The sequence below is a fragment of the Typha latifolia genome, chromosome 13 (genome assembly GCF_019914945.1).
Source record: "Typha latifolia isolate L0001 chromosome 13, TyphaL0001v2, whole genome shotgun sequence".
Lineage (NCBI taxonomy): Eukaryota > Viridiplantae > Streptophyta > Magnoliopsida > Poales > Typhaceae > Typha > Typha latifolia.
In genome coordinates, this window is record NC_133098.1 from 7,722,320 (window position 1) to 7,742,092 (window position 19,773).

Below are 19,773 nucleotides of genomic sequence, written 5' to 3' on the forward strand. Positions count from 1 at the left end.
GGACTCTGATGTTATTCGCGCTGAACTTCGTCTTCCTGATGGTGAGTTCCAGTATCCCACGTCTGCTCCACTTCCTGATGTCGATGAATATGCTGGCACAATACTGATCAAAGGGGAACGTTGGAAGGGAAACATGATGCCGCATGCGAAACTGACACCAGTGGCTCACATGCTTCACCTATTTTGTTTGTCCAACGTTACTCCCAAGACTCGACATTCCAGTATCAGTCTGGATCGTGCATTCCTTCTTCATGTAATGTTATCTGGCGTCTCTGTTGATTTGGCTATGGTGATTTATGATTCGATTCTCAGAGCTGCATAGAAAGAAGCACCTCGTGAAGGGTTACCATTTGGCATCTTTATTACGAACTTGTGCATTTAAAGTGGGGTGCGTGTGGATGCTTCGGAACCTTCCATTACTTCGCACAAATCGTTGGATCGGATTACTCTTAAGCGGAGTCAAGCTCACGACTAGTCGTCTCCTCTCAAGCCGTCCTCTTCCGCCGCTGGTCGCTCATCGCATCTTGACAGTTCTGATGATAGCTCTAACGGTGACACATCTCACTCTGAGGGGGAGTTACCAAAGTACTCTACTCGTTTTGATCAGCTTAGTACTCAAGTGCGGGATCTCTATTCGGCAGTGACTGATTTACGAGCTGAGCAAGCTCGTTAGGGGACTGTACTTGACTCTGTGTTGATGATTCTTCAGCGTCAGTTTCCTCCGAGTTCCTAGTCTTTGGCATTTGTGGCAAAAAGGGGGAGAGTGTCTAGGTGTCTAAGTGTGTAGGGTGGAGCATGGTAATAGGGGGAGTTTATTAGAGTCTTTCTGTCTTTCTAATCTTGCTTATAACTTTGTTTGGAGAAATTGTGAACTTTGTTTGTTTAAATACTTTTGAACTTATGCTCCATTGATAACTTGTGGTTGGATTGTTTATTCATTTCAAGTTATTTTCACTTGATCTTGGATTGGTATATATTTATTTGCAGGGATTGATGTGCAAAATATTCTAGTCTTGTTGATTGCTCATTTGAAGTCTGTGTAATAACTTGTAACCTAGGTGTTTTGTCACAAATTGCCAAACGGGGAGATTGTTAGGTTTTTATTTGTTGGCAATTGTGTACAAAATATTCTAAGTGTATTTTTTCATGTATATGAGCTTTACACAAGTCTAGAATATCTCTGGTTTGAAGAATTGCAAGATTATTGGAGAAAAGCCGTCGAGTTCACACCGCGTTCACACAGACAGAGAGCCGCGTTCACAAACGTGTTCAAATGTGGGTACTGCGTTCACACAGACAAAGAACCGCGTTCACAAATGCGTTCGAACGCGGGTACTGCGTTCACACATACAGAGAGCCGCGTTCACAAACGCGTTCGAACGCGGGTACTGCGTTCACACAGACCGAGAGCCGCGTTCACAAACGCGTTCGAACGCAACCTGAAGAATTCAAGTTGTCGTGTTCGAACGCACTCGGGCCCGTTCGAACGCACCTGAGTTCAAGTCATGCCGTTCGAACGCACCCGGGCCGCATTCGAACGCACCAACGAAGTTTGATAAAATTGGACTTTCGTGAGTACGGATAAGACTTGGATTTGGCTCTATCTTGGAGATCATATATATGGATTGTGAAACCCTATCTCTAGGGTAGTTGAAGAATCATTATTGAAGGAGACTTCTTGAGGCTACATCGGTTCTTCAACTAACAAGGTTCCACTCATCTACAAAAGTTAATTTTTCGTCTTAAGGGCTATCTAGACGAAAGATCAATCTCGAGGGTTACTGAGATTGGACTTCAATCACAAGAAGTAGTGAATCGTGGGTTCTAGCGATCAAGACTGAGAGGAACAAAGTCGTTTGGATTGACGGGTTGTTTTTAGAGTCAGTCTTGTAACTGCTACTATTCTAGTGATTGGTTTTGATCCGAGTTTGGATCCGTGGTTTTTTCCCATTTGCGTTTTTCCACGTTAAAATCTTGGTGTTCATCTGTGCTTTCGTTTTAAATATTTCTTCCAATTTTTACTTAAGCGAACGAGCGAGATCATTGTCTAGTGTTTAGATACATACGTGTGTCTAGGGGTGTTTTTCACTGCGGCAGTGGCAGTGGGCGCGTGACGCCCCCACCACACAAGCTGCATGCGCAGCTTGCATGGGCACGAGGCCGGACATAGCGTGGCCGGTCGCGTTGTGCCCAAATTTATTTGTTTATTTATTTTTTTCGGTTTGGGTTGTTACAAAAAGATTATGACAAATCTATTTGGTGGTTTGGCAGAATCATGTAAGCAATTGCCTTCATATATGATAAAAGTGAAAAACAAAAATCCTAATTTAGTAATTTAGTAGGATAAAATCAGATTGGATGACCCAAATATTGAGATTTTTAGGTGTGTTTTTGATCCTTTGGAGCTTCAATTCATAAATTCAAATATTGTAGGCTTGTAGTAAGTATTGATGGCACACATCTATATGGTAAATATAAAGCTGACTTCAATATTACTACAAGCACCTATGGAAATGATTAGACATTTTTCTCTTGCATTTGCTATTGTAGCAAGCTAGAATGCATCGAGTTGGGGTTGGTTTCTTACATGTTTGCGTCATCTTGTTGTGCACCAAAGTTGAGGAATTTACTTGATTTCATATTGGCATGTTGGGATATTAGTAGCTATGAGAGACTCCAGCAATGGTTGGAAGGAGCCAATATGATTTATCACCGGATTTGTTTGCGTTATACGATTAGCAATTTTAATAAATATTTTCACAATACTACTTTGAATAATTTTGTTGATCAAACTGCTATAAAAAATTAAGTTTGAAAGTTTAACTTTCGGATGTCACAAATTGAGCAATTACATCCAGATGCGAAAAAATGGTTTGATGAGGTTTCAGTTGAAAAGTGAGCTTTAGCTAACGATGGTGGACATCATTATAGACTCATGACTACTCATTTATCTGAAGGGATTAAAATGTTTTGTTTAATGCTTAATTCTTGCCAATAACAACTTTAGTGCAAGTAATATTTTATCACTGAGCCTATTACTTCAATGAGGTGCAAACAAGGAGGTGCAAACAACGAGATAACTTTAATTAGTGCAACCAATGGTTCACTCCTAACATCATTGCTACTATGAGTGCGGATCTTAAGAGAGCAAACTTACACATCGTGCGTGGATTTCATCATCGTCAAAGTATTTTTGGCGTTACCACTATACGTTTGTTAAAATTATAGAAAGAGATGAACATGACCAAATAGTTCATCTAAGCAAAAAGACTTTCACTTATGGAAAATGGCAACAATATCAATAACCTTGCATGCATGTACTGGCTGCTTGCAAGTCTATTTATCTTGACTAGATGCAATTTGTTGATAAGATGTATACAATTAAAACATATATGAACACATGGGGACCCGAGTTTACATGATACGATCTCCCCTTAGGCTAAGGTTTGATTTATCCCATTTACAGATCTGAATAGGATTTGGCATGGAACTTTAGGAGAGGATTTCAGAAATTATAGAAGTTAGATCAATGTGAAATTTTGATATGTTGTAGCTTTGGAAAATAATTTTCTAATGAATCTAATTTTAGGAAAATTGGACGGCGGGTTCTCGAGATATCATCAGATAAGTAGATGAACGTCAGGGAGTCCGTTTATGGATCCGTTGATGGAGGCACGAGATCCTAGGTGATTATGGAGGTGGTGGGCCGGCGGTAATGGGGTGGCACCGATGAGTAAGGTGAGGATGATAGGATTATGGATGATGAAAGGGGGTAAGGGTAGAGAGATTTGAAGAAGGGGAGGAGTGGGCCGTGCCTAAGGGACTAGGGTGAGTATCCTGGTTGAGGGAGGCTAGAAGCGGCGGAGACGTGGAATGAGGGAATGAGAGAAGGAGAAGAAGAATATTAGGGTAAAATCTCAATTCATTCAATAATGAATTCCTGGTTGCCATCCACACCTTAAGAGGCTAACCAAATAATTCAAAAATGAAAATTATTAACCCTAAAAACGGTGGATTTTCTCCAATCGCGTTCGAACGCACAAAAAGAGTTCTCTGTCAATGCAAACCTAATGCAAGCACGATGTTCGAATCCTCCCGATCACATTCGAATGCACATTTCTGATACGATTCTAACTTCACCGATGTTGTCTCGAGCATGGGTACACTTTAGGGGTGTCTTTGTCTCTTATTTTGGTGTTTAATTCTAAAAAAATATGTTTTCTATATGTCGCGTTTGAACGTGGGTGGAATGCATTCGGACGCGCTTGTGAACGCCTGCATCAGGTTCGCACATCCAGAGAGTTTGAAATGTGCATTCGAACGCCGCGTTCGAACGCGCCTGCGAACGCCTGCATCACGTTCGCAAATCCAGAAAAGTGCAAAATATGTGCGTTCGAACACGATCGGGCACGTTCGAACGCAGTCGGCAAAAATGTACTGTTTAACGTTAATAATTGCTATTTTTGAATTGTTTGGTTAGCCACTAAAGGTATGGATGGCAACCATGGATTTATTATTGATGAATTGAGTTTTTGCCCTGTCTCTTTTGTCTTCTTCTCTCCCGTTCTCTCGTTCCGCGGCGGCGCCGCTTCTAACCTCCCTCGACCGGCCAATCACCCTAGTCCCTTGGGGCGGCCCTCTTCTCCCCCTTCTTCCAATCTATCCATCACTTGCCCTAATCCTTTCATCATCCATAACCCTTCCACCACCACGTACTCATCGGTGCCACCCCATTAACGCCGGTCCTCCACCATCCAATCATCTAAGATCTCGTGCCTTCATCCACGGATCCTAAAAAAGACTACCCAATGTTCATCTACTAATTGGACGATATCTCGAGATCCCGATATTCGATTCACCTAAAACTTGATTGGTTGGAAAGATCTTTTATGGGGCTACAACATATCAAAATATCACATTGATCCAACAATGGAATATTTCGGGATCTATTTCTAAAGTTCCGTATCAAATACTATCCAGATCTGAAAATCGGAATAGATCAAGCCTTCGCCAAAAAGGGGAGATCGTATCAATTTCACATTCTGAAACACCCACTTCCAAAAATTCACGTGTTCTTCACGTGGAGCATGTCCACGTGATTCCCACTTGATCGGTCAGTGAAATAATCTCACAAAGTATCTGAATAAGTCAAGAAATACCATAATAATCCAACAATAATTCTGAATTATAATATCACAGGCCTCAACAAGCCTCTAGGAATACAAGTCCAACACAAATTTGCTAAAACATAAATACCCTCGCAGGGGCTAAGTCCAACTGAAATGATAGAATAAACAAATGCTAAAAATAAGGAATGAATCTGCTACTCCTCGATGTCCACATCCTCTATAATCATCTCTGAAATATTTCCACCAAAAATAGCGGTGAGCACGGGGCCCAGCAAGTAAAATCTAATAATAATCTAAGAATATTACATGATAAGTAAAAATGCAACTCATAACATGTCAAGGAAAAATGTACATTATGACTTTTAATAGTTTTCATCATTATAGCTTATTTTACATAGAAATCCACACAGGAGTCGAGTCACAATAACATATCTCACATAGCATCATAAAAATCGAGGGGGACTAGTCAACTAGCGGTATTATCGCCCATACATGCCTGGCGATGATGCATATGACCGGTTGTCTGTGGCCATCAGACTAAGGACCCAGTCGTAGGCCCATCAACACCGTTCTAGTAATTATCGCACAGAGCGAAATCATCACATACGGCTGGTAAGAGCACACAGCTCAATAGACGCCCTGACCCTGCGTCCTCGGGTACCGCTAGAACTACAATCATTTTCTCTCAATCATCTTTCTAATATCATACTAGTCAAGTCTCCAACTATGGCAGTGTAATCACCTGAATGCTCCACCTGCTACCGACCTCAGGTCTAGGCCGCTAATATGATACTATATAATATACACTCTACCCCTAACCCCGGGTTGAGTAGGTAAAAGGGCACTGCCTAACTGGGACTTGACTAATAGTGATACGTGCACGTGGTGCCATGACTTCTATTATTTAATTAACATAATCATCACAATAACAGATATTATAAACAAACATATAGTCTATCATACATGTGCATTAAGTGATAAATAATACAAGTAAGAACTGACATGTAATTAAATACAAATATGAGATGTCATATAAGTTTCATAAGAAAACGACATTTAACTATCACAGGTAAAATATGACATAAGCATGCATTTTTAAAGACTATTATAAAATTCTATTCGCCTGGGGTATTTCTGGAATCCGTCTTACTCTCCTATTCAGTCGGCTCTTCTTGAATTTTAAGATCCTTCCCGCACAATGCTGAATCTAATAATTTATAAATAAAATAGACATAAAATTAATGGACTTATAAACTAACCATCTTGTTGTGTATAATTAAGTTTGATTCTCTAGGTCTGAGATATTATTTGTCCTAATTAAAATAATAATGGTCATTAGAGCCGTTCACATTGTACATGTGAAGATAATTGAGAAGACTAATAGATTCAAATACTATTTTAATTTTGTATAGTCCCTAATTTTATTAATAACATGGTTGAGAAAAATTATAATAATTACAATTTAGGTAGCTAACAGAATTTAAAAAAAATAACAAACTCAAAATTAATTAGACTAGGGTTAAAATGTTAAAGATTGGGCTGAGTTCAAGGCCCAGCAAATTAAGTGAGAGTGAGTGAGAGAGAGAGTGGGCTGCAGACCTACCTGCATCCCATTGGACCAGAGGTAATGGACTGGGCTCAAGAGCCCAGTCAGACAACAAATAAGGAGGTGGGATGCGGGGCCTCCCGCAGCCCACCAGAAACCAAGGGGTGGACTGGAGCCCAGTACACCGAGACCTTAAAAAATAAATAAGAGGGGACAGTGGACTTGGGTTGCAACGCAGCCCACGCCACAGCCAAAACAGAGAGAGAGAGCGGTGGGGGGCCCAACCTCCACCCTCTCCTCGTCTCCTTGACAGAGAAGGAGAAATAGAGGAGAGGGGTGTTGCTGCCGGTGATCCTCGTCACCGGCAGCCCCCCAAGCTCTAGCAACTTCTCCCCAAGTTGACTAGTTCGACTTGGGCGCAGGAGTGGATAGAACCTCTGGCTAGTGTGGCCGGAGGGGTAAGAGTTGAGGAACTCCATGGCCGGCGGCCATGGAGTTTTCAACTCAGAGCTAGGTGGGCTCGAAGCCTTCTTCTCGGGTACCCACGTCTTTCAAGTGAAGAGGTGGGTCGGCCGAGGTTGACGAGTGAGGCCACCACCGCCAGTGGTGGCCGCAGGTGCCAAAGAAACCCGATGGTGGGAGGCGACATGACATCGCCTCCCTCGCGCCCCGTGGGTACCCAATTTGGGTACCTACAGCAAGGGGGGAAAACAGGGAAACTTCCTAAACCGGTGGGTGGTCGACCCGAGGTCGCCGGTCGGCGTATTTCTCCGGTGAAAGAAGACGAAGATAAAATCCTAATTACGCATGCTTAACTAGGCTATTTTCAAATTGAAATAAAGAGGGGATGAAGGTTAACCTGACGATCGAGGTGAGGGGTTTTGGTTGGCTGCCGGCGCTCCGGTGACTCGCTGCCCGTGACGGAAACTTCGGCGGCTCAGGAGAGAAAGAGAGAGTAGGGAAAAGCGAAGAAGAGAAGATTTTGAAAAAGAAAGAACTCGAGGGGGAATTGGGTGGAGATTAAATAGACAAGAATGCCCTAATCGCCTTAAGAAGAAGGGTAAAGCTATGAAAGTTACTTGGGATGACTCAGATGAATCTGATGATGATTCTGGAAAAGACGAAGAAAACTTTGTAGCTTTTGCCTCTTCTCTACTTAATATTGATTCCGTTATTGATACTGATAGTACAAATGATCAGGATATGTTACCAGCTGTAGAAGATAAATCTGAAATTCAAAAGGCATACAACGAATTGTCCAGTCCATTGAGGATATAGTTTTGACAAAGAAAGTCGGCATGCTTCCAAGCATCCACTTCAGCAACTACTAGCCTATTAGTTTCCTCCTTTTGGAGTTTAGGCACATATTCATATAAGAATTTAGCCAAGTTCTAAATGGTTAGATAAAAGAGCATTTTATGATGCCATCTCTTAAATTCTACATCACAGAACTTCTTAAGCTTTTCTCCATAAACTATAGGTACTAGGGAGTAGTAATAGGGTGATACACTTAGTTAGAATCTTTTTTTATTATATTAGTTATTTGTTTTTATTAAAATAAATTTTCTGTATGTCACATTTGAACGTGGTTGGGGGCGCGTTCGAACGTCTACATCTAGTCCGCAAAAATAGAGAATGTGATATGTGCGTTCGAAAGCAATCGGGCGCGTTAGAATGCAGTCGAGCGCGTTCGAATGTCTACATCACGTTCGCATCGACAAAGAACGCATTTTGTGCGTTCGAACGTGATCAGGCATGTTCGAACGTGATTGACGAGTGTCCAATAGAATTATGGTTAATAATTATTATTTTGGCTTTTTGGCTAGCCTCTATAAAGGATGTGGATGGCAGCTAAAATCAAAATGCTATTGGAATATTTATTTCTTGCTTCTCTCTTCTCTCTAGTCTCTCTACCATAATCTCCCTCCTCCCTCTTCACCAACCTACCATCTCTACCGTTGGCAAAGTCTCTTCTAATATCTAATCTCCCTCATCTCTCGAGTCCTCTCTTTTCTTTGGGATCTCGACCACTTCTTCCCCTTCGTCTTTATTCCTTAAACAACATCAACCATCCACCCTCATCTCCATTATCATCCATAACTCTAACATCCACTCAACCCATCACCACCACCATCATTCGCACTATATCGTGTTTTCGTCCCTATTTTAGTTTGAATCTGTGAAGGGTGTAAATACAAAAAACGTAGATCAAGGAGTTACGGATCGATCCCACTTAGTTTAGTAATTTTTTGACTATAGGAGACTAAATTTACAAAATGGAAGGGCAAATGTTCAGACCAAATATGTCTACTACCAACCGCATGGTCAATTGCCATAAAATCGATGAATATTTTCCCTCGGTTGCGCGGACTACTTCCTACAATAAATTCAGATCTTGAAAGAATTGTTCTGTAATCTATTATTGGTATCGGAGCCAGGCAAATCTCAGACCTCCATTAATAATGGAAACAAGGAAGATGACATCAACAAGGAGATCAATGGAGAACACACCGACAAGGGAAGACTCAATCCACGATAATCCTAATCGAGAGGCCGATTTCTTTGGGGCAGCTACGGCAAGACCGAGTCAACCAATGTCTATGGGTGTGAACATGGGCTTGTCGGATGAACTTAGGGGCATGTTCCAAATATTTCTGCATAGGGTTGACGCAATGTTGAATGATCATAATGCTTTAAAGAAATATGTCATGAACCGACCGGCTTCGTTATCCCCTCGACAAAGATCGGTGCCTCAAGAAGGACCAGCGGTGGGACCACACCGAATCGATACCCAAGAGGTCCAAGTGCGACATGATAATGTCAATGATCCTCTCTTACCTTTTCCTATGCATCATCCCCTACCTCTGATACACAACCCAAGCAGGCGGTGGTGGAACCTAAGAGGCGTGCGACACTGGTACGCTTCGTCGATAAAGAAGATTGGCACTTAGAGGATGATATTGATTCCTTTGGAGATGGTGATGGGCGAGCTCGAGGATTTAGAGAAGGAGATCAACAAGCACATAGGTTCTGACCTGAACTAAGGATCTTTTGCTAACTCGACAATGCTATCCGAGGGAGAACCACACGCTTGGACTTCCCAAAATTTTAAAGCGGTGATTCGACGGATTGTGTATTTCAAGTGGAACAATACTTTGATTGTCAAAGGACAAGAGGATGCAAAGGTCTAGATGGGACCTCAAAAGGTAGCATGTATGGCCGCTTAGCTGATCCCTACTACCACCATAGGATTGCAAAGATTCTTGAGTCTGACAAGATATTATCGCCACTTCATCGCCGGGTATGGCAAGATCACTGCTCCTCTCACTTCTTTGCTGAAGAAGGACTCTTAGATAGACGGATGAAGCCACTGCAGCCTTTGAAAAACTGAAAACAACAATGACAACGGCACCCGTTCTAGCTCTATCGGACTTCATCAAAGAGTTGATTGTGAAATCTAATACGTCGGGAGTTGACATAGGAGTTATACTAATGCAAGGAGGATGTCCCATAGCCTTTCTTAGCAAGGCTTTATCACAAAAATCTTAGTAATTATTGACCTACGAGAGAGAGATGTTGGCAATTCTGCATGCGATGACAAAGTGGAGGCTTTATTTGATTGGTAGGCGATTCATTATCTGAACTGATCAAAGGAGTTTTCCATACTTTATGGGACAATGTATTCACACTCCGGCAGAGCAGAAATGGGTCACAAAATTACTGGGGTGTGATTATGAAATTCAATACAAGAAAGGAACAGAAAATAGAGCGGTGGATGCACTATCGCACCAACCTGATACCGCCGAGCTTGTAGCCTATTTTTCTCCTACTTTTATTTTTCTTGATGAGCTAAGATATGCATATACATCTGACTCAGATATTTTGAGATTGTTACAGGAGGTGATGGATGATATGGAGCACCATTTAGGGTTAGAGAATTGAGGTGGTTTGCTGTTGGATCATGAATTCTACTCGCAAATGATAGATTATAACATAAATTGTTGGAGCATTTTCACTCAACTCCAAAGGCTGATCATGAGGGTATCTTGAGGACTTATAGGAGGGTATCTTAAAGTTGCACATGGCCAGAATTGAGGCGAGATGTGAGGAGTTTCGTTGGTGCTTGCAAAGTCTGTCAAAAGGCTAAGGCAACCACATTGAAAACGGCTGGATTACTACAGCCTCTACCGATACCGGACTGTGTTTGGGAAGATATTTCTATGGATTTCATAGAGGGTCTTCCACTAGTACGTGGTTATTCTATTATTTTTGTAGTGGTTGACAGATTGAGCAAGTATGCACTTTTTTCGGAATTGTCAAATCTATTTTCAGCCAAGTTAGTGGCTGAAATTTTTATTAGAGATGTTGCTCGGTTACATGGCATGCCACACACGATTGTTTTGGATCGTGATTGTGTATTTATGAGCGACTTTTGGATAGAGTTTTTCAAATTGCAAAGAACTCGATTGAACTTTAATTCGGCCTACCATCCATAGACCGTCCGGCCAAACCGAGGTGGTTAATCGAGACATTGAGCAATACTTGCGGTGCTTTGCTGGAGAGATGTTGAGACGATAGTTGGAGTTCTTACCGTGGGCGGAATGGTCTTACAACACCGCCTACCACAGCAGCATTGGCATGACTCCGTTCGAGGTGGTGTATAGTCGCACGACTCTGACATTACTCACTTATAATCCAGTGGCATCTGCAGATCGGACGGAGGTGGACTTAGCGTTGATAGATAGATATGCCACATTGAGGAGGTTGTGTGCCTATCTTAAACTTGCTCAAAACTGCATGAAACAAGTTTAAAACCAAAAGTTAGCACATCCATAATCCTAACATCCACTCCACTCATCACCACCGCCATCATCCACACTATATCATATTTTCGTCCTAGTTGTATTTCAAATCTACAAAGGGCATAAATACAAAAAACGTAGATCATAGAGTTATGGATCGATCTCACTTAGTTTCATAATTTTCTGACTATGAAAGAATATTTGGGGAATATTTTTTCTCGATTGTGTGGACTGCTTCCTACAATAAATTTAGATATTGAAGGAATTGTTTCGTAACCTATCATAGGGGTAATAATACTCTTTACTATTTCAACCATCTAAAAGAATGAAAGAAAAATAGAAATCCAATCAGAAGAAAAGAACATTGACAGGAATTAGATAACGACCAAAATTAGTCTTAAGATTATTAACGTTAACAATTTGATTCTAAAGAGTCACAAAAAAAACCCGATCGAAAAAAGTAAATAAATTAAATAAATTTACAAATTATAGAATATAAAATTTTACATAGTCGAGTCTAGTATTGGACACTATCTTCTTAAGACAAATTCGCCCTCCACCAATTGCTTATAAAACAGTGGACGTCAATCTCGTAGAATACTTAAGACTCGAACCAGACTTAGAATGAATGAACCAAAATTCAGTGTATGAAATTATTCATATTGACAGCCTATTTATAGAATTAAATATGCTCGATGAAAGAATGCAATTAGTCACGAATAGATGCACCATTTTAGGTCTGAAATTAATTAACAATTATATTGTGAAGGGATGCACCATTTCGGGTCGGGTTCAACCAACTAACTAACTGATTAACTGTTGTTTTAAGATACGATAGTCTTTTTAAAATTTGTTAGGGCTAAATCAGTAAAAAATCCAAAATAGCAATTCGGATAATACAAGAGCTTTTTGCGCAAATTATCCCAAAAACTCAAATTTTCTAACTTTTGAATTTAAAATTTCGATAAATGCATTATTTCATATATAATTATTGATCAGACAACTGATATTGACAGCGGGGCCCGATCTTCTTCGCTTCGGACTCCTTTCCCAGATTTGTGAAGAAAACTATATATTAAATAAAATAAAAGGAGAGAAAAAAATTCAAAAGCCCATCTTTCAAAATCCTCTGACCAGGCCAGTTACTATTCTCGAGTCTCCTCTCTCTATCTCGATCGAGATCTTCTTCTCTTTTCTCTTAAATTTCTAAGAGTAGATATGGAGATCGGTTCTTCTCCGGTCAGTAGTTGCTCGAGAGAGCACAAGAAGATCTATCAGGAATGGTTCTCCTTGGCCGACTCAGGTTTCATCTCTACTGCTCGTCCTCTTCCTCTCGAACTCTCCAGCGATTGCGATCTACTTCCGTTTCCTTATTTTTTTTCCTCCATTATTCCCACGTAGATGGAGATGGGCGCATCACGGGTCCCGACGCCATCAAGTTCTTCGGCATGTCGAATCTATCGCGCCCCGAACTCAAACAGGTACAATGCTCTTTCTTTGGTTGGTTTGATGCATTGTCTTACTTTTCTTGTGCTTTGGTTGGTCCGACGTGATGTCATTGATTCCTAAAATGAAAGAAGAGTGTTTGATGTCTTTGGGAATCATTTCTGCCATTGAGCAATATCTAGGGCTACATTCGTTGTAGTCCGGAGGACATGGCTTTTTTTTGACGCCAACAACAACACAAATATCTAATTAAAATTACTTTTTCTGATCAATTATTTTAGCACCATGTTTGTTTTTTAGGAAAGGATGTCAAGGCACTTCTAGTCTAGCAGATTGAGTTGATAAGAGCTCGTCATAAATGACCCCTTTGGATGGATTAGAAGTTATATAACCCCTAGGAAGCTCCTTATTGCTTAGTAGAGAAAATAAAAATCCAATACCATAGGAGATATTGGAACTTATGTTCTTAGGACCTATCTTGTCAGTATATTTTTTTTTCTTATTAGAAGGATCGTAAAAAAAAAGGGAACGCAATGTAGAGATCATGAATTGAAATGTAGAACTTTTTTTGTTCTATCATTCTCATTGTTGATAATAATTTACGGAATAAGCTACTTCTTTTTAGCACATACTTTCTCTTTCTATAATTAGTAGTCAATATTTTTTTTTGTCAATGATCTCCATTTAGCTCTATTCTGATTATTGTTGTGATTGTATTTACATGTGGATTGATAAATTGTTTGTCAAATTATATTTGAAGGTGTGGGCCATTGCAGACTCTAAACGGCAAGGTTTCCTTGGTATCAATGAATTTGTTTCAGCAATGCAGGTTTAACCCCTTACTTCCTGTCGTATATTTGGATCGAAGTAGAATCAATGTGGCGTAATCACTAAGATCCCTTTCAATTGTACAGCTTGTTGCGTTAGCACAAGTAGGGCATGAGATTACCCAATATACCCTTCATAATGCAGGTGATAGAATGATTTATTTAAAATATTCTAATTGCAGTACTAAAGATCTAATTATTCACTAGAATGCTTATAATTATGTGAACTTGAATTCACCAATTCTTTACTATTTCTGCAGATTTGAGTAGCCTGAACACACCTGTGATGGAAGGTCTGGATATTCTACTGGCTGTAAGTTGATAATGCTATATCTAAATAATATTGTGTTGTTATTGTTGATTTGTTTCCATCTTACTTGAGAGTTTAACTTGTTGTATATCATTTTCTTTTCCAGAAATCTAAGCCTTCACCAAAGAAAGCTGATCCTGATCTGGATGGTATAAAAGATATTCACTGCACTAGAAATAGAGTTTGTTGAATTGTTATTGCTATTTAACTTCTTCTGGTTGGTCCAGTTGGTTATCAGCCCCAAGCACCATCAACCGTTCAGTGGTTTAGCTCAAAATCTGCAAAAAAGGTACTATGCTTGCCTGTCATCTTATTTCACTTTTATCTTTCAGGGTTTGAGCATCGATTTTCATCTTTAAGTGTGGAACCCTTGAATTTATTTATCGTTTCATATAGTTTTCCACATTCATCATATTTTTCTTTTTGTTGAATTTTTGATGCATTACTGAGTTTTAATCACTCTTTGTGTTGTAAGCTTGTCAATTTTTCTGACAGCTTTTTGGTTTGTTCTAGAGGTTGACAGGTTGTGAACTTGTGACGCAGATCCATGTTTTTGTTTCCTTTGAAATGCTAATTCAATCTTCATAGAGTCACAATGTTAGGCTTCATGGACATCTTAGTTCCTATTGGGATCCCAGTACAATGATTGCAATGTCCTCAAGCCTTTTATTGAAGTCATCTAGACAAGATGGGAATCATTCTCTTTTAGAAAAAATGAAGGAAACAGGTGGAGTTTCCTTCCTACAATTGTAAATCAATCTATAAAGAAGTGTCTTGTTTTACCGAAATCCAAAAGTACAAGTTTTCTTGGTGTCTTATGCTGATTATTTCCCTATAATTAACACGCATTGTTGAGAATTCATCTTTAGTTTAAATAAGACTTGGAGTTTGGACTCTCCAAAATCATTCATTTCACTGATTACTCTTTGCTTGATGTTACTCTTCATTTATTACATTTGGATTGGAATTTTTGCCTTCAAGGTAACATGTATTTGAGAGGAGTTAATGAATTACAATTCTGAGATTATTCTATGTTAGTTCATGGCTGATCCAAAACAGAACGATGGTCCTTTAACCTTCACTTTCGAGCCCAGTAAGCTGCATATATATCACCGTTAGCAAGTCAAAAATACATTCTAGCAAATGTTGCTATTGTTTGTGAAGTTTCAAATCCTAATAACTCTACTATCCACTTGTTATTATATCTTATTATTATGAATATCTTCTATTCATGATTTGTGATTAAATGTGTATAAAATTGTTTTTTTCCAAGGTTATAACTGCTGAGAAATCTTAACTAGTTATCTCAAGCATCCTTTTATCAGTAGTAGAGTTCGTTGATGATAGGGTTTTGAGAAATTGCTTTGTCAATATATTTATCATTTGATAAAGGTGAACTTGCTTTCATTATCTTTGAAATTGTCTTGTTAAGCATATGCATACATGGGGAACTTTCTTACACGATGCTAGCATTATCGAGTATCACTAAAAGATATAAACTCATGGACATACATGGGGAACTTTCTTAGATGATGCTAGCATTATCGAGTATCACTAAAAGATATAAACTCATGGATTATGGGATTCTTTTTTGTCACAACAAGTATGTCAAAACACTTTTTTCATCAGTATGAGGCAGCATTCTGTGATGGCATACTTATGCTTGATGCCTACATTTAGCGTATGTGCTAATTTTAATTGTGATTTTGTGATGCCAAGATACCTCTGAGCTCAGTTACTTCAATCATTGATGGCTTAAAGAGACTATACATTGAAAAGCTGAAGCCTTTGGAAGTTACATATCGATTCAACGATTTTGTATCTCCATTGTTAGTAAGTAGACATCTACTACTGATACTCATTGTAATAAGAGATTGTTTCTGTTGAGATTTAAGTAGCAGTGCTAGTTTCTTTTTGTATCATTAGTAGCTTATTTGGTTCAGTCAACAGTGTATAATCTAGTTCCTCTCATTGGTCCCTTTTGTAGACAAACAGTGATTTTGATGCCAAACCCATGGTTATGCTGTTGGGTCAATATTCTACTGGGAAAACAACATTCATTAAACATCTACTTAGATCTAACTATCCAGGTTGAGTAGTTGGCAGCTCCACTGGTTTTCCTATATTTATATTGATTACTTTAGCTAAACTTGGCTTGCTAATGCTATATTTTTTTGTGCTACTTAATGCAGGCGCTCATATTGGACCAGAGCCAACAACTGACAGATTTGTAGTTGTCATGGTAAACCAATAAAATAAGACTACTCTGGGTTATATTATTTTTTATGTTCTTTTGAAATTGTTCTTTTACTTAATTTACAAGAAAATATCTGGGCACGACTGTCTTTTAATTAAATAATGTAGAAATTTTAATTTGTTGGCTTTTTAACTGGAAAAGATGCACATGAGTAAAGAAACGGGTTGACGCAGTAAACATAGGAATTTGAGGGAAAAATGTACTTTCTATGATGATGTTGTGTAGGGCTTTTAAGGAGTCAGCTATCATTATGTTTATATAACCTACCATATATTTGGAGCTTCAAACATTTACATATCTTTATTATCGACCAAATTAGTATAATATCTCTACTATGTATAGGTTTTCCAAATATTTGATACTTCAATAAAAAGAAAATTGCTATAGATGTCCATGATTCTAATTTAATTGGTAAACAATTGAAATTAATCTAATTTAGGAATTCGATGGTCATGATGGATCGTCAGATGGATATGAATGAAAGATGAGAAAAGGTAGAAGATAAACCGAACAAGAGAGAAAGTATATCATTCTTAGAGAGAGAGAGAATAGATAGAGATATAGAACATGACATGCTTTGCAAAAAAAGAAGAGAATTTTCTTCTCATAAATGCATTGTTCCCTTGACAATTTTCAGCCTGTAGTGGCATTTTTACAAGAAATTCCTAACTTATTCCCTAAGAGAACTAACTTTTTAATCTAATAGGATTCTTTAAGTAATTGAAACAAACTTTAGTATTGAGCCTATTGACTTTTAGGATTTCTTGAGAAAATAGTGTTTTTAGCTTGTAGTGGTGTTTTTCTAAGAAAATCCTAACTTCTAAGAATAGCAACTTTTAATGTTGTCAGACTCTTGAAGTAATTGAAACAAACCTTAATATGGACTTTTAAGATTTATTGAGAAAATAATAATAAACTAACCTGCTATAGAACCACAATTAGTATCATTTTACAATAATTGCTACAATTATTTTAGAAAAAATAAAAAATATAACTAATAATGTGAAGTATGAAAAAACTCTATAGACTCCAACTTAGGCTTTAAACACGTTTACTACATGGATCTAATCCTAAGATTATCCTAATCATCATTGAGTATTGAGTTATTCATATGATCCTTATGTTAATTGTGGATGCCAGTGGCACGTGCCATGCCACCTGGTTGGTAAGTCTCATGTTGACTAAGCATGCCCTAATGTGCTATTGGCACATTGGCATGCCTCTAAATACATTCTTTAGTATTTATATATATATATATTAAGTTCTAATGTTAGAATCTTTTTAGATAATGTTGTAAATGACTTATTTTGTTAAAAATATAGCATTAATCAATTAAAAATATGATTGAACATATAATATGACTGAGCACATTCATTAATTGACAATATTTAGTAATTAAAAACCAAAATTAGAATAAATACCTAGTTGAAATTAAAATAATGAGGATGATTAAAAACTTTATTTGTTGGCATAAAAATGAGACGATATGTTGCATCAAATACTGTCGATAATCTTCAAAACTTATCCATTGATAGTAATGCTCGTTGTAATGCCTCATTGACTCTCCATATATTGTGCAATTCTCATATGACATGATAATCATATTGAACACACACAAACGATAGGCTATGATAAGTATAGGCTCATGCATAATATAATGATGCTGCTATAGCTTTGGTATCTTTGATTCTAGGAATCGGGAGGCATGATCATCCCGCACAAAATATGCTTATGATTGAAACTAAAATCAATGCCTCTTTGAGAAGCTTTGTATGAGGGAGGGGTGTATGTCTCACTCCCATCACCGTCATCATAGTCAGATTGAGTCTCATCATTGTCATCACTATTATCATCTCTAGATCGAGGCATATCATTGTAGAAAGGAGAAGCAATATTGGACTTGTCTTCTAATGGTTGTTATCGACTACATCTAAGGGATCAATTGGTCACAAAAATGATCCAACTCGACTAGTACCTCGTCCAATACTTAGACGACCCACTAGTTCAACCTCTAGATTCTTATTCCATGTCAGACTTCGATGACCTCAGCTAACATGAGATGCTTGAAACCCTAATTTGAGTCCTCATGGTGCTCCATCTAAGTATCTCTATGTCCACGTGATAATATCTGGAACAAAAGATAGGCTACGCAACAATTCCTTCAAGATCTGAATGTATTACAGGAATCAGTCCGCGCAACCGTGGAAAAATATTCGTCAAATATTTTCGGTAGTCAGAAAATTATGAAACCAATTGAGTTAGATCCGTAACTTCCTGAACTACAATTTTTGTATTTACACCTTTCGTAGATTCGAACTGTAGCAGAGACGAAAACACGGAATAATGTGGGTGATGGTGGTGGTTACGGGTGGAGTGGATGTTAGGGTTATGGATGAATATGGAGATGAAGGTGGATTGTGGATGTGATTTAGGGATATAGACGAAGGGAACGAAGTAGTGGAGATTCCATAGAAGAGGGGTGACTCGATAGTTAAGGGAGATTAGAAGTTAGGAGAAATTTTGCCAACGGTAGAGGTGGAAGTATGGCGAAGAGGGAGGAGAGAGAAGTCTAGAGAGAAGATAGGAGGTAAAAAATCAATAATCCAATAGCATAATGAAGTTGGCTGTCATCTACATATATATAGAGGCTAACCAACAAGTCCTAAAACAATATGAAACCCTAATTCTAGAACTTTACCGTCGATCGCGTTCGAATGCGCGCGATCGCATTCGAACGCGCGCGATCGCATTCGAACGCGCGCGATCGCATTCGAACGCACTAAAAGACGTTCTCTATATGTACGAACGTGATACAGGCATTCGAACTCGCCTGACCGTGTTCGAATGCACAATAGGCGTTCTCTGTATTTGCGAACCTGATGTAGGCGTTCGCAAGGGCGTTCGAACGTGACCCCTCCTACGTTCGAACGCGACCCCTCCTACGTTCGAATGCGACTTACAGAAATTTTATTTTAATAAAAATAAACACCTAATGTATTAAGAAAATTTTCTAACTAAGTGTATCATTCTACCACGCTTCCCCTACCTTGCCCTCAAGGTGAAAAGTCGGGGAAACACTCCAAGATATCGTCTCCCAACTCCCATGTCGCCTCATCAGATGGCTTGCCAAGCCACTCAACTAGAATCTCTATTTTCAATCTGGTACCATGTCATCGTCGGCGTCTAGCAAGTACTCGAACTGGCTCTACGATCTCTATCTCCTCCAATGGCTCCGGTAGAATCGATCTAAAAATTTCATGATCTCCAATGCGCTCTCTCAACAATGAAACATTCAAAATATGATGCACTCTTGACCCCTCCGGCAGCTCCAAACGATATGCAACCGGACTAATACGCTCTAACACCCGAAATGGACCAAAGTAGCAATGTGCTAACTTTTGGTTTCGTATCAGACATAAGGTCACCTATCGATACGGTTGCACCCTCACAAACACC

At 38.9% G+C, this 19,773-nt stretch overlaps 1 protein-coding gene across 1 annotated transcript in view; it reads left to right on the forward strand.

Annotated features, from left to right (window-relative positions):
- The first annotated feature begins 12,568 nt into the window (after positions 1–12,568).
- LOC140800300 (EH domain-containing protein 1-like) overlaps positions 12,569–19,773 on the forward strand; it is a 42,624-nt gene continuing 35,419 nt past the window's right edge. Inside the window, exons 1-10 of the mRNA XM_073155013.1 lie at positions 12,569–12,780; positions 12,879–12,958; positions 13,684–13,752; positions 13,838–13,895; positions 14,011–14,063; positions 14,167–14,209; positions 14,288–14,349; positions 15,780–15,893; positions 16,048–16,150; positions 16,253–16,302. Of these exons, the coding sequence (XP_073011114.1) occupies positions 12,696–12,780; positions 12,879–12,958; positions 13,684–13,752; positions 13,838–13,895; positions 14,011–14,063; positions 14,167–14,209; positions 14,288–14,349; positions 15,780–15,893; positions 16,048–16,150; positions 16,253–16,302 (717 nt within the window). The 5' untranslated portion in view covers positions 12,569–12,695. The remainder of the gene's footprint in view (positions 12,781–12,878; positions 12,959–13,683; positions 13,753–13,837; positions 13,896–14,010; positions 14,064–14,166; positions 14,210–14,287; positions 14,350–15,779; positions 15,894–16,047; positions 16,151–16,252; positions 16,303–19,773) is intronic.